Source organism: Temnothorax americanus, unplaced genomic scaffold (genome assembly GCF_048541705.1).
Source record: "Temnothorax americanus isolate GAGA-0224 unplaced genomic scaffold, ASM4854170v1 Scaffold77, whole genome shotgun sequence".
NCBI lineage: Eukaryota > Metazoa > Arthropoda > Insecta > Hymenoptera > Formicidae > Temnothorax > Temnothorax americanus.
In genome coordinates this window covers 265,673-280,854 of record NW_027509800.1, presented here as the reverse complement: position 1 = coordinate 280,854, position 15,182 = coordinate 265,673, and the positions used below count along the sequence as shown (strand labels likewise).

Below are 15,182 nucleotides of genomic sequence, written 5' to 3'. Positions count from 1 at the left end.
TCCCCATCCGCGCGCGCGCGCCACGCAACGTCGTCGACGTCGTCGCGCGGGCTGCGCGCGACGCTCCGCGGCCGTCGAGTCAAACCGGAGTAACCGGAGTAACCGGATCGACGAATGGTAGTCTCAAATTTGTACCGTCAGCCGAATTCCAAATATTAGAGCAGGTAATATATACCTATGTAGGTATTTAGAATACTCCATTATCAACCATCTTCGAGATACATGGTTATTTCGAATATCGAATACATATATACATATACGAACGAGCATGAAGTTGGTCGTCGGTTGATAATTTGGAGTGATCACAATTTAACTGATAAGCAATGCCCTCTACTTGTCGAAAGAAAACCGAACGCGCGCAATAATATTCTTCTATATCGTACTAAATAGTCTCGATTCTCGATATAGCGATGCGCGATCGATTTCACGTTTATTTTTAGGCGCGAGTTTTCGGAGTTAAATTATTTCAAAGTAACGACAAATTTACAAACTCGATATTAATCGAGCAATAGTCGAGTATGTTAAGTGCTCATTTAAAAGTATATTTGACAAACTTCACGGCAAGCTGACGATACTCGAAGGCAGTAGCTCGCTTACCGCGAGTGCTTCTGCAGAATCGGCATTCAGCCTTCAGCCGATTCAGCGGCAAATCGAAATCCAGCGCGACGCGCGACGCGGCGCCATGACAGGCAAGTGGAAACGGCAACGGCGCGCGGGCGGAGACGTGGCGTCGCCGCGTTGGCCGCGGCGGCGCGCGGCGGCGCAGGGCGAAGGCGGCGGCGGCGGCGGCGAAGCAGTGGGACGAACCGGTTGACGGACAGCCTCGCGTTCTTCCGCTACGGTGATGCGTCGTCGTTCACCGCTGTGCAACCGTGCCGTCGCGCCGTGCCGTGCCAGCTCGCCGATTAATACGGAGTACGGTCGCGCGTCAGCGACGGCGGCGGCGACGACGACGACGACGACGACGACGACCGGCGTCGACGACGACGACGACGGTGGCGCGTGCCGCGATTAATAAACGGGCAGTGTGTGGTGCTGTGGGGGAAGGAACGATGACGGCCGGGGGGATAATTTGGGTGGCGACTTGAGGGCAGAAATGTTGAAATTCGGCAGCAAGAGCGACGTGACGGTGGTGCATCGCGCCACTATTCGACTGTTCGACGACGACGAAATTATCTACTGCGACTTTCAGGTAAGTTAAGAGTGCTATACGCGTACACCGCTCGGCGCCGCGCCGCGCCGCGGATATCCGCTAATCCGCTATCCGCGCGAGTGCGACTTCTCTCTCGCGCCACCCCTGTGCGGATTTCTTTCTTTCTTTCCGTCTCATTCGCGGACGCGCGCTGTCGTTCACCGGTATCGGGTATCGGCATCGAACTGAACGAGATCCGAGAGCCCGAGAGCCGAGAGCGCTGTTTATCATTTAAATCCTCGATACTTGGATTTTTTACCCTTCCAGCGTCCAAGTACTCGCCAAGATTTCGGTACTCGGTACTTGCCGGAATAAGAACAGGGACGAGGGTGAAAAGATCCTAACGCGATCGTCGCGACCGCGACGCGCGCGATTTCGCCGCGATTGCGATTGCGATTCTGAAAAGTTTCAACAGATCTCGGCTGTTGACAATTCTATAAAAACTGTCCCACTTCTCACGCATTCTTCCTCAGTCAATTTGCAGTTTTCCGAGCGAAAATTTCAAGGGAGATCATCATTTATCGCTATTTTGAATCTTTAGCGACATATATTTTTACGATTAACATTTGTATTAGAATTGTATTTAAAAATAGCCGAAAGCTTCCTTTTTCAATTCGTCGTAGCTAAAAAATTACCGATGCCTCGATATTTTTTCGAAGGGAAATTCAAACTGCGCGAAGAGAATGTGTCGTTAAAAATAACGTGCGAAAAGCGGGATATACGCTTTCAAATTGTACAATTTAACGTAATGTAACATTACTCCTGGAAATGTGCTCTTTCTCTCGTTTAAGTGACATATTGAATAAAGCGATGTTTTTCTCCAATGTTTTTTCATGGCCAGCAAATGATAACGTTTTTGGCACAGCGGGTGCTTGGCACGTTAATGAAATTTTGATGAATTTAATAAATTATTGTACAACCCCGATAGTATCTCTTATCACGTTTCGTTATATTATAGTACTGAATTAACGTCGCTTGAAACGACGGGCTCAAGGACATATTTGAATGTGTCGTATTTTATTTGATATAAGAGAAAAAGAGCAAAAAAGAGGGAGTGAAAATATGACAAATACGTATTTCTTCTTATCCGAAACGACGATGTCGCGATGATTACCGCATCGTTCGGAAATTCGAAGCGACGTTACGATACAGACTCACGCAATCAGATTTACTTATATCTTGAAGATTTACGAAACGCGCGAGAGAAAATAAAAAACGCAACAAACGTCATCTTTATTGAGATATATTCAAGTACGAGCATTCTGATATTCTTTCATACGGCGCGAACTTTGTTGTTATGACTTGCATTGTCTCACCTCTCTCTGTTTGTCCGTTCTTTATGCCATGGATGTACGATGTTCCGTGTTTTTCTGATCCTGATATACCCGCATTTGTTGAAATATACGCTTTCCCCCATTATTGATTATAACGTTCGTTTCGAGATACACACACACACACACATCCGACCTATTATTTTTCCGTTCTGCATCTGCTCCACGTGTCGCTCGCGTATACCTTTCATCGTGTTTCTCGTTCGTGATTGGGAGGGGGGAGGGGGCATGATTTGAGCATCGTTGATGGACGCAGAGAGGTCGGACCGTGGATCCTTTTGACGTTTAATCGCAGCGACGGTACTCCGGGCTTGGATCGATTCCGGAAAGTCGCCCGTGCGCGCGGTCTACCTCGTCGAAAACTCTCTCGAGATGATGTTCGCGCTCGCGAATCACCTTAGCCCAACGCTCCGCGCGCAAAGCCAGAAACGTCGAGATATCGAGTATAGAGATTTCTTTGATTCGATTTTTAACCGTTAATATATCGATCGATGTCGCAAGGCGTTTCGCGTTGTTTTCACGCGCGCGAGATAGCTTTCCTGAAATCTGTAATTTCACCCAAGTAATAATTCTCTATCGATCCACGCGTTACGTCTTTCAGGAGCACGCGCTATTTAAGTCTCCGCGGTCTGCGGTTACGCAAGTATAGCTGATGCGGAATATTCCGATAAATTCATATCATTCCCATTGCAATAACATTTCGCGTGTCGATACTTGTACGTTGTAACGTTTGTTATTCCCTCCCCTCTCTCGTCGTAAACCATATAGAATCAGGGCACATCGCGTTTCATTGAAATCCCCAAAGGCGACACATCCGCGTCCCCCATTCTCTTCCGGGACTCACGGGATTATCGCTCGTTCCAGGATACCCGGAAATAGAGTCGCGTCGATGTCGATCGGTTCGTTTCTCTTCGTTAGGCGTGCAACGGTGCACGCTCTTTGCGGGCGCGGAAAACAGGGGACGGTACGTGTTTCAACTTTCAACGATACGTCACATCGCGAATGTTAACGACGGAATAATTGGCGAGTGGCCAAATTGAAACGATACGACGGAGGGTGGGAAGCCATCGGTTCGGATTTAAGCTCCGAACGGATGACGATTGGAGAGACAGGGTTGGCTATTGCGTATACGTTAAAAGCCAATAAAATCGGATTTTTGTTGACTATTGATACAGCTATTGTTTTAGGTACTAGGTAGCGCAGAGCTACTGGCCGGTATATTTTTAAACGGTATACATTCTCACTGATTCGTTTTTCAAGGTTTTATCAACGGCGAGAGTAAGGGCCAAGAACGAGGAATAGTTCGAATATTCGCGTGCTCTTTGCAAAAAGTATCTGTGCAAAAATTAACGATGTAATCATAAAGAGAATATTCTTATTCGATCACTTTTTACGAATAAGAAATTAATCTTTTAAAGGAATATGATTCCTACATATTTTATATGGAATTTGCAATGAAAATGGAAATGCATGATGCAATACCCATTATAACGTTACACGCTACGCGATAGTTGCAGCTCGCCAAAAATAAAATTGAAAATATTTGATTAAGTATCTGTGTCGCGGGATATATTTCTTTTTGTTCGTTTTTAAAATTTTGCATATTTATCTCTCATTTCCATCTCACAAGTGTAACAAAGTGTCTCAGGGTAAAGTCGCTACGCTATCCGTTACGGTGTAAGTTTAATAATGAAAAATGTGATGTGAACTTGTAATTTTACGGAGAGTTAAAATTTCCCCTTTATAGCGATTTCTTTGCGCCATTCGATGAGAGTTACGGTATAATCCGATTTGCGAGTGAATTCTAGGTCATTATTTGTTCTCGCTGTATTAGTACGGTCCATTTGGCTCGCTGATAGCCGTAAATTGCGGTATGGACGACGTCGTTTCGTGCCTAAAAGCGTCTTAAAAAGCTTCGCTGATATTATGCACGCTCGCCTTGTCGCGTTCAATCTCGCCCTCAAAATAAAACCGTTAATAATCCTTAACCTTTTTCAAACGGCAACAATGTGGTCCGTGCCAAAGTAAATGTCGGTATGCGTCGTGAAAAAAAAATAAGACGAAGAATTGTCGGAGTAACCGCGAGATGAAAGTGTGCGGATTAACTTTTGGGAAAGCTCGCGTCACCCACATATTTTGATTTATATTTATATTGCGCGGTACTTTGCGAAGTCCATGATATTGTCGTGTACACGAATGATTTAAATCCTGCGTATATATACTTTCGTAAAGTTTTATCTCGAAAAATCGGGACTGCAGCGCGATTACGATCAAACGACAAGTGAAATATGTTAGGAATCGATGACGCTCACCTGAATACTTAATTAATGGCAGCGACGGCGGACGAGACGTGGAATATTCTATTTGGATTAATTTACTTTTTCGCGTTTGCACCTATTCGTGCGGCGCAATATCCTTGCTTTTGCTCAGTACGATCAGATATGATTCATATAGAATAAACATTCTTCACACGCGTGGCAACAATCCTGTTTATCTACATTGCGCATTCTACACGATTCGTCGATTTTATTCGGACAGTTCATATAGAACGGTTATGGTTCCGCAAAGTCGATCTCGTGGTTGAGATTTTGTACACTCGCAACAGTCGCAACTACGAAGTTCAACAGACGGATCTCCCTTCGCAAACAACAATGTCTATAAGAGCCACCGTGTCTGGAGGTACAGGGTCACTAGGCTGCGAATCAATGATAGCCGTTCTCTTACGGTTCTTCCTACTCCCTGTCAACGTAGTGGCGGAGGCACTTGAATTATTACCGACAAATGTAAATTCCCCGGCAATGATGTCGTGCGCGTGTTGATCGACTTTGTACTTAGAAACTGGTAACTTTCTAAAGGCCTTTACAGGTTTACAAATTCTCTTATGGAAATATAAAATAGATTCTCGCGTATACATTGAACGCGGTATCCAAACAAAAAGAAATCACTACGTTCAAAGAAATATAAAATAAATTTAACGGAAACGTGACCTGATTTATGACGAGTAACCGAGAAAATAACGTTTTGATTAAATAAACAATTTTGAACGGATGGTAGACGAGACTGATAAATGAGTTGAAAAATTTTCATAATAATGTTATATATAGATTTAATTATGTAGCACGGACAGTAAAAACAGCAGCTTTTGACTATTTATTCATATGCTCATATATCGTTTACCATTTCTCTTTTAGATATTACAAAGGGGTGAGTTTGTGGAAAGTTGCGTAGCTCGGATTAGCTTTGCAAAAAATTTAAAGTATACTTATGCCTCTCGTTCTCTCGCGACCAAACTCAAGGTACGCTCCTCGTGCAGCAGAAATTGCGCATTGAAACTTAAACTTTACTTCGTGCGTGTTCAAGAACTTATGTATTTTTCATTCGTCATTTTCCCTCCATATTTTGGACGAGTCGAATACACGTGTCGATGGTGTTCGATGAGGATCGATAAGAGCTTCCCGCGATTTTTTTTACGCGAGCGCAACGATCTCCAAGGATGCGAGGTCGACACAAGTCGACAGCGCTTCGCACGTTTTTATAATACATTCGACTCACCGATATATGTACCTGTATCCGAAAATAACTAATATAAATAACTTGGAAACACTTGGATATTCTGATATCGATTATCTCGTTCCTTGACACTGATGCGTATATATTTCCGGCCAATGTATGCAAATCCTTTGATTAAGTGAAATTTGTATACTTCATTCGTATGTGCACGCGTTCACTGGCATTCTGTATTCCATAATTATGTTTCGCGCTCGTTTATTATTCATAGCTTTAATTTACCGTTTAACTACTCGTATCGCTTTGCCGCGTAAATCCGTTAATATCCGACAATCATTAGTATCCAAATAACGAGATCGGAAGATCTTTTCTCATCGCGATGCGAAGTACCGCGCCATCGTATGATATTTCACCACTGGCATTTACCTCGAGAAACCGAAATAATGACTTAATATGATAACTGGATTTTAATATAATTGAAATGCTCTATTCGCGCTTATCTATTTCTTTAATATGATTACCAATGTATATATATATATATATATATATATATATATATAACTGCAGATAGAAGCCACTTGAGAGCTCGTGAGGTTCGCCGTGTTGAAATTCGATCTTGAACTACCGTACGTGCGGCAAAGTGACCAATTCTAATACTTATGCTAGGAAATTTACTTTGAAATAGTCATAAAATGTAGGTTCTGTTTAAAAGAAGCTAATGTAACCTTGTACCTCTGACTATATTACTTTAGATAATGTCAAGTATAATACAAATTTGTCGCAAGTAATTTTCTGCGGTCTATTTCTGTTTCTCTTCAATAATGTACGAAAAATATGACGCTTGAATTTCAGTTTTGAATTTCAAAAAAAAAAAAAAAAAAAAAAAAAAACGCTTTCGTAATTTGAAAATAGTGATTAAAAATAAAAATAATTGTATAAAGTAGATGACATTCTAACGTAACTAATTAACTCTTATTGCTATATATATGTATATACATATTCTCTCATCTCACGATATCTCATCGTGATGTATTTCACGCTCGAAATTTGTCGGTTGTAGCATTTTTTCGGTAATCTTTTTGTAGCGATCCCGATTAATACTCATTTCGTATATCACCATTCCGCGGAATCGAGTCACGCGTACAAGCGCTACAAGCGATTTATGTCTTCGTTGTAAGAGTACTGCGTCGCGCGCAGGTAATAGCGTGTTGTACGCGTCGCCATCAATCTTGAGCGAGTAAATAACTCGCGAGGGACTGCCGGAGCTCGCTCTTATTAATATACAATAATGCTACACATCGAGTCCCCTGTCCCTCGTAGATTCTTGGCAATTCGCGAAACGCTAGACGCTTCCACGTAGAACACAAAGAGAGGACCCGCGGTGCACTTCGGACGTGCACGGTTTGTCGCGTATGGTCCTTGACACGCGTAAGGGCCGTTAAAAACACTCGACATGCCCGGGATGACTGATGCTGCCGCGCAAACGACCGCGGCGTTTTCGTCTTCGTGAAGTACACCCGTGCGCATCCCCCTCGTATTTCTTACCATCTTACGACTTTTAGTAAGACCGTAGTAGCTCAAGCCCAAGTCCAAGCCGTCGTGAATGTTACGCTGAAATATTCAATTTGATTCTCGATACGAGTATAGAGTTATTTCGGGACGTGACATTTCGGCGCCTTGCCTTCACGGGAATGGTTCATTCAATAGTGGCTCGCGAACAAATTTGCATTTGCAAAAATGTATAGTGCGAGATATCGCATTTCGCGTTCTATTGTACCAATGGATAAAGCGGACGAACGTAAAAGAGATAACTGCGTAAGAACTGACTGTAAGAAGAAGCCTCAATGAGGCTTCTTCTAAAATGCAAATAATGCTGTTACATCAAATCTTGTATACAGCTTGCGTAAAGACGAGAAAATAATATTTTTTCTCGTCGTTGGTTTTTTTGTCCGTGACCTTGCATCGGCTGATATTTAACTCGTGATTACGGAGCTATTACACTTAATAATTGCAGCGATTTTGTCCATCCTATCCGAGTTTTTGTTGCAGAGAGATCACGACTGAGTATTTTGCTTCCTCATATTTTACATAATCTGTAGTGTATACGTGTCGGAAGCCATCCCGGTGTTATCTTTTTCTTGCAATATATCAGCACGATGCTATCGTTAATCGTATTAAAATGCTTCAATAAGCGACATATTATTTCATATGTTATTATATGTATTTTCCAATTTGCTTCGTGCATGATAACATATCATGTTTAACGTATCGAAGTAGCAATCCTCTTCGCGGTGTAATAAGAAGTCGCATATATAATAATTTTTTACCGGTTTCTTGGAGTTTAACCACATCGGATTTGAATATTATGAAAACTAAAATATGCGTTCATTGAATTGACGTTCGAAAAAAGACCATTAAAAGTTAAGATAACATTTAAAATTGAAGGTTGACGACCCCGGAAAACATTCGTGTGACTTGGTTGCGAAAGCCACGTTAGAGCACGTGTTCCGTTTCCGCAAAATAGGAAGGTAGTATGTCACAAAGGCGTCGAGATCTCTGATTTATAGCTTACATTTTTGTAGCATTATCTCAATTGTATAAAGGTGCTTTATTTATATAAAAGTACAAAAAAGACACTATTTGTTTATCATAGATTGTGATAAGAACAGAGTTGAAATTGGTATCGTTTGCATGTGCATGCATAATGCAGTTTGAATATATAATTTTAACACACGTAAAAATCGTATATGCTTGCATGGATACTTGTAGACGCATATAGCGTTTCAGATACTCGCGCGGATGTGAAAACGAGAGATTTCCTCAACCGTCTTTTATCGCGGACTTCCGGTATTTCACGCGCTGTACGCGCCACATCTCGTCGTTTTCCCCGTCCAGGAATCGCGACAGAATCAAGTAGCGTTGATTCGCATTTGCATAAAGATTAGAAAAAGACGGAGTAAAACCCGTACTACTTTTTTTTTTAATTAGAAATTTCCGTTTCAGAAATACGGAAGTCGCTTGTGGAGAAATTTATTCAATGGCACCTTTTGTGTCTCCACGCGATGTGTTAAAGGTATCTCTCAGTTACATAATTTTACGTTTAATATTTATATTGGAAATCGTTATTTGTATAGGGGGAGAGAGGGAGAGAGAGAGAGAGAGAGAGAGAGAGAGAGAGAGAGAGAGAGAGAGAGAGAGAGAGAGAGAGAGAGAGAAGAGAGAAGAGACTGTTAAAGTATTACAAGTTTCCTTAAATGTAAGGCTAGCCCTACTACAATACACCATTCTTTTTGTTTGTCCCCCAGCGTTTTTCTTTTCCACGTGAAAAATAAAGCAGAGGGAACAAGATAAGCATAAAAGAACTGATTACGTCTAATGACGATTCTTTTTCTGTTGCAGCCACAAGAAAAAGGACGATACATCCTCGAATATGTGTGTAAGCAGCTCAACATTTTGGAGATGGACTACTTCGGGCTTCGCTACGTCGATAAAGAAAGGGAAAGGGTAAGGGAAAAAATTTGCGTTTATAGAACAGTGGATTCTTAGAGAAACGCTGCTCCCAAGACGTCATACTTCTTTTGCATATTTTGTCTCTGTAGGATATCTTTGCGAGCGAGTCAAGTATATAATTTTTGCGACACAAAGTATTCGTATAATTACAACTTGTTTGTTTGTTTTTTTTTTTTTTCCTAAATGTTACTCTAGAGAATGGTCGACATGCTTGCGGAAGACAGAGAGATCTCTGTCACGCAATTAAATTCGCTCTACTAACATCTGGAACGGCATGGCATGCGTCGTACACTCCATCGTAATCGTTATTCTTAGGTCATCGGTGTAATTCCGGAGGACTTAAAAATAGGCGTGCCTTGAAATACCAACGATTCACCGTAGTACACTATTGTACTTCGCTCACGAACACGCGTTAATGGCTTAATCATTTATTCCGTTCCTCTCCGTAATATTCCAAATTAAAACTTACGCGATTGAATTTTTATTTCCAAAAAAGACATTAATTTAATTTATCATGAAACCGATACAACTATCGTGCCTGCCGTATTAGTAATTGCTGCTTCGCAGTTTACTTGAATAAGATACAAGAGGGCAAAAAGATTTGTTATCGATCATGAAATAATATTTATATATCGTTCCGTACAACGTCAACGGTGCGTTTCAACGCATCGATCGCCGCGATTCCAGGGCCAGAGGGTACAAATCTAATTTACCCCATAAATGTTCGATCGTCACGAAGACCTGGAAACGCGTTGAAAATGTGAATGTATTTAAATACACGTACATACGACATTTTACACGTAAATGCAAATATATCGGCAATATTCATTTCACATTTAAATTAATAACGATCGAAATTGAGGAAAAGAAAGAATAACAGATAGGATATTTTGCGTAAAAGTTATATTTCACACATTGTATATTCCACAGTCATTATTTTGAACAAAAGTCAATCGTTAGATATATACGTTATTAAATGGTAATTCAGTTAAGCAAAACTTCAGAAGAGGAGAATTTTATCACGTTTGCTGGTTTTTTACGGGCATTCCTGCGAAGAACTGGTCTATCTGAAATAACCGTGCACTTTCACTAAAATACCTCATGAGTGAAAACGAGTGCGCCGGAAAAAGACATCGATCTTAATTTCAGTTGTAGAAGATTTAATTCAGGATGAAAATCATGTTAATTTTAATGCAAACCTAAGGGATTAAAATACTTTTTACGATATAGAGCAACAGTAATTTTTCATTCTTTCCGTCGTATTTAAATTTATATTTAACAAAGATATTTTTAAATTTTTTTTATAAGAAATTATCTTACAGAGCGAATTACATATATAGTCGTTAAAATATACGAAATAAACTCGAGAGAATATGCGCGAAACCCTACATAACTTAGTGGAATAATTTTTATTCCTCGTTCTTTAACAGAAGACATGTAGCATCGCGATCTCGATATAAAACAACATCTTGCCGAGTTTTGGTTTCTATAAGGCCCGGTGAAATCTATATTGTTCGTCCGGATGTCCGCAAACGGCTCCATCGCCGTCTTCTTTAAAAATTAACGCGCCGCACCCTATCCTCAGGCATGCACAGCTCCCGCTGTTCTCTCGGCTTGCGATTGAATTCATGTCGTACGAACGGGAATTGTTTTTTCATGGAAATTGTAAATGATCGTTCATCGCATTTTGCGCAGTGCGACAATTTTTAGAATTTGCATTTATACTCGATAAGCGACAATGAACCGCGAAAGAGACTCGTACTTAAAAATCCCTCGAGGATGATAAATTGTATCGATTGTTGCTACCCTGAGCAGCGCCTGCCGAGATCTATATTTTTTTTAAAGGGTGGCCATTGTAAACGAGGGGCTTAAAGAGATATACGGTGAACTATAGAGCTCTATTCACGATCCGCTTTATCCTCTCTCGAATGGATCCACTGAGCAATTTGGAGTAGCCTGAAATTGCTCCGTGCAATTGATCCTTGATCCGATATGTTATGGATTTCTAAAATTTATCGCGTAAATCTCTACTAATTTAATAGTCGCACAAAACGACGACTATAGTCTTTGTGGAAGCTACTACTTTGTCGACGGTACCGCGTACACTTTACGCACTTGCGTTAGCACGTCCAACGTAATGGTCACTCTCTTTAATGTCTTCACTGGGCTCACTGAAATAGTATTAAAACGGATGCGCAACCTCGTCGGCGTAATTTTCAATGGTAAATATCTCATGCGTACAAGCGAGCGGGGGTTGTTACGGGGGTTGTATTATCGGAGACTATTACGACAAAATTTTACGGCGAATTTCATGCTTCGTATCTTTGTTTAATTCTTGTTTAGGAAGAAAACAGACAGAGGGCAAAATACTATTTCAAGTATCTTAAATTTATGTCACGAATATAAATACTTAAACATTAGAATGCTTGTTCAAACTACAACAGCCGGATATGGACTAGCGATAATAAATGATAAGAATTTTTAGTCTCGCATGACACGCAACGGTATTGCAATCCCCTTACGTATCTACCATAGCGTGTTTATGTTATATACATATTTTATGTTATATGTATATATATTCGAATTTTTCATTTTGCAGCATTGGCTGGACCTAGCGAAAACGGCGATTAAGCAGGTAAAAGGTTGGTATTATTCAAAACTTAACAAACGTTACCTTTTATTTGTGAACAACGCGGATTTTTAAATAAAACTGAACTGCTATCGTGCTATCTTTTGACAAGAAGTTTCGAAAAACCGTTTCTCTGTTCATTCTATTCTGTTTTCGAGGAGGTGCATACCGAGCATTCTCCCGCGAAGGCGCGCTCAAGTTGTAACAAACATCTCATTCGCGGTAACGTCGTGTAACGCGAGGCAACGGATGTGGGTGTAATTCGAAACGAATCGACGTCGCGCGAACGTCTTATTAGGTTCGGGGGAACAATCCCGTTCCACCGCGGTCGCGAAAACTCTATAAGTCTATAATGTCGTAAAAAGGCGTTATATTCGATCGGCCATAATGACGTCGCCGCGCAGAGAACGAAGGTATCAGCGGAACAGCTGTGACCGAGGCAGGGTCGATCGTCGTCGAGGTACGACTTTTCCCTCCCACGCCCGATTACGTCGGGTCGATGTCACATCAAAGTTTCAAGCAGTCGCGACCCGCAGCGTGTACGGCGATAAACCTACAACGAAATCACCTATGTCCCTACAAAGGCGAGGGTGCTTCTGTACCTCGCGTGGTGCTCCTCTAACCTCGCGAGGTGCTCCTCTAACCTCGCGAGGCGCTCCTCTAACCTCGCGTGGCGCTTTTCTACCTCGCGAAACACAAAATGTAGCGACATATATTGCAAGATTAGCTCTTAAAATTTCTTTAGAAGCACTTCGTTTTATTAATTTATTAGCATATTATATTTTCGGTAATAACTATTCCGGAAATCATATAATGATTTGTCAAACTAATCTTTTGCATTCTCTTATTTCATTAAATACGAACACTATTATATGAGAATTATGAATTTTATTGTTCTCGCGCTAATTTCACAGCGTGCACGGCGATAAACCTACAACGAAATCGCCGATGTCCCGACAAAGGCGAGGGTGCTTCTGTACCTCGCGAGGTGCTCCTCTAACCTCGCGAGGTGCTCTTCTACCTCGCGAAACTTGTCAAAGTAATCTTTTGCATTCTCTTATTTCATTAAATACGAACACTATTATATGAGAATTATGAATTTTATTGTTCTCGCGCTAATTTCACAGCGTGCACGGCGATAAACCTACAAGAGACCGTAAAATTATACATACGCATAAAAAATTAATAACAATTAAGGGAAACCGCGGATTGTCCCAAATACTTGCTGAATCGTTTTGTTGTCACAAGGACGTGATCCCCTAAAAATTTGGAGAGAATCGTTCTTTGCGATCGGTCGCCGCTGAATAATTTATCAATAAAAAATTAATAACAATCAAGGGAAACCGCGGATTGTCCCAAATACTTGCTGAATCGTTTTGTTATCACAAGTATGTGATCCCATAAAAATTTGGAGGGAATTGTTTTTTGCGATCGGTCGCCGCTGAATAAATTATGAATAAAAAATTAATAAAAATTAATATAAAACCGCGGATTGTTCCAAATACTTGCTGAATCGTTTTGTTGTTACAAGAACGTGATTCCCTAAAAATTTGGAGAAAATCGTTCTTTGCTATGTTCTACAATTATTTATCGAATAATCTATAATAATTAAAAATGTTTTTATATCAAACCGATGAAAAAACAGTTTGAATATTGTAAAAAACATTTATATATAAATAAATTTAATTTGTATTAATTAATAATATTTAAGAAAAGCCCAGCGGCTAATAATAATTAACCTACGATACGTTCGGACCCCCTGAGAAACCTATATGATATTCGGCCCTGTCCGCGGGACGTTCCGCTGCTAGCTCCCGCTGCTAGCTTCAGCGACATGCGACCCGCTGGCCTATTCTCGTAAACTTGAACGGAGTTCGGAGCAGACCTGTCCGAAAGCGTCAGGATATTTTTTTTCCCGAAAAAACCTCCCGATGCGATCACGCAAGTCGCTCGACAAAAAGATTAAATGTCGCGTGGTGGCGAATAATAAAAAAATACTCTTGCGCTCGTTGAAGGTGGGACAGGAGTCGCGGAGATTTTTCCCCTGCAGTGCCCTGCACTGTGGAATTAAATAAACTCGAATGGCCGACTTTGAACTCAGAGATATTTGTGGACCGCGAATTTGTCGCGTACCTGTTGATTTCAATGCTAAATTTGACAATATTAATGATATATTTACGTCATAAACACAATTTGTAACTTATAACAAATCGCATGACGCGCGTTTATCATAGTCAAACCGGATTAATTGCAACCTAATATTCGTATGTTTTGCGGAAGATCAGAGTGCTAGAGACAGTATCTTATATCTTATATCTGTCGAAGGCAACGAGCCGTAATGATACCGTATCGAATAATGGGATCACGACCTCGCATTACGGGGGCGGCGATGTTATATTACCGCCGAGTGTAGAGCCCGATTTGCATCGGCGCGGGCGCGGCGATACGTTCGTAAGTGTATATATTTGCGCCAGCTGTTTCTCTCATTTGTATAAAATAAATATCCACTTGACTCCGCGCGGTACGCTCGAATGTTTCTCCGTGAGACACATACGACAGGATAATCATATATTCACTCGAAATGAAAACTTACGAACGTCGCGTTTCCACTTGCAAAACCATTAGTCCGCCGTCCGCTTCCGTTTCTGTCTTCGCTCAAATGTTTTTATACACGCGGAATACTATAGCAAATGCTACTTATTTCCTTTGTTATCGTATGTGTATCGATTGTCGTTCCGAGATTCGATATATATATATATATATCGATTTAATATTAACGCAATTAAACATAATTTTATAATGTAAATTTTGAGGTAATTATCCTCAATAATCAATTTTGTGACAGAGCGATATATATATATATATATATCGCTCTGTCACAAAATTGATTATAGAGTATAATTACCTCAAAATTTACATTATAAAATTATGTTTTATTGCGTTAATATTAAATCGATATATATATATATATATATATATCGATTCTGACAGAGCGATATATATATATATATAT

General features: G+C 40.7%; 1 protein-coding gene across 4 annotated transcripts in view; it reads left to right on the top strand.

The window, feature by feature from the left end:
• Positions 1-761: 761 nt before the first annotated feature.
• Positions 762-15,182, top strand: part of Frmd5 (FERM domain containing) — a 32,470-nt gene continuing 18,049 nt past the window's right edge. For 3 of the 4 annotated variants that reach the window (XM_077423166.1, XM_077423169.1, XM_077423165.1), the window contains exons 1-3: positions 762-1,192; positions 9,430-9,534; positions 12,140-12,182. In XM_077423166.1, coding sequence (XP_077279292.1) covers positions 1,097-1,192; positions 9,430-9,534; positions 12,140-12,182 — 244 coding nt within the window. In that variant the 5' untranslated portion in view covers positions 762-1,096. Of the gene's footprint in view, positions 1,193-9,429; positions 9,535-12,139; positions 12,183-15,182 lie in introns of those variants that run through there. The other variant, XM_077423168.1, reaches the window with a different exon arrangement.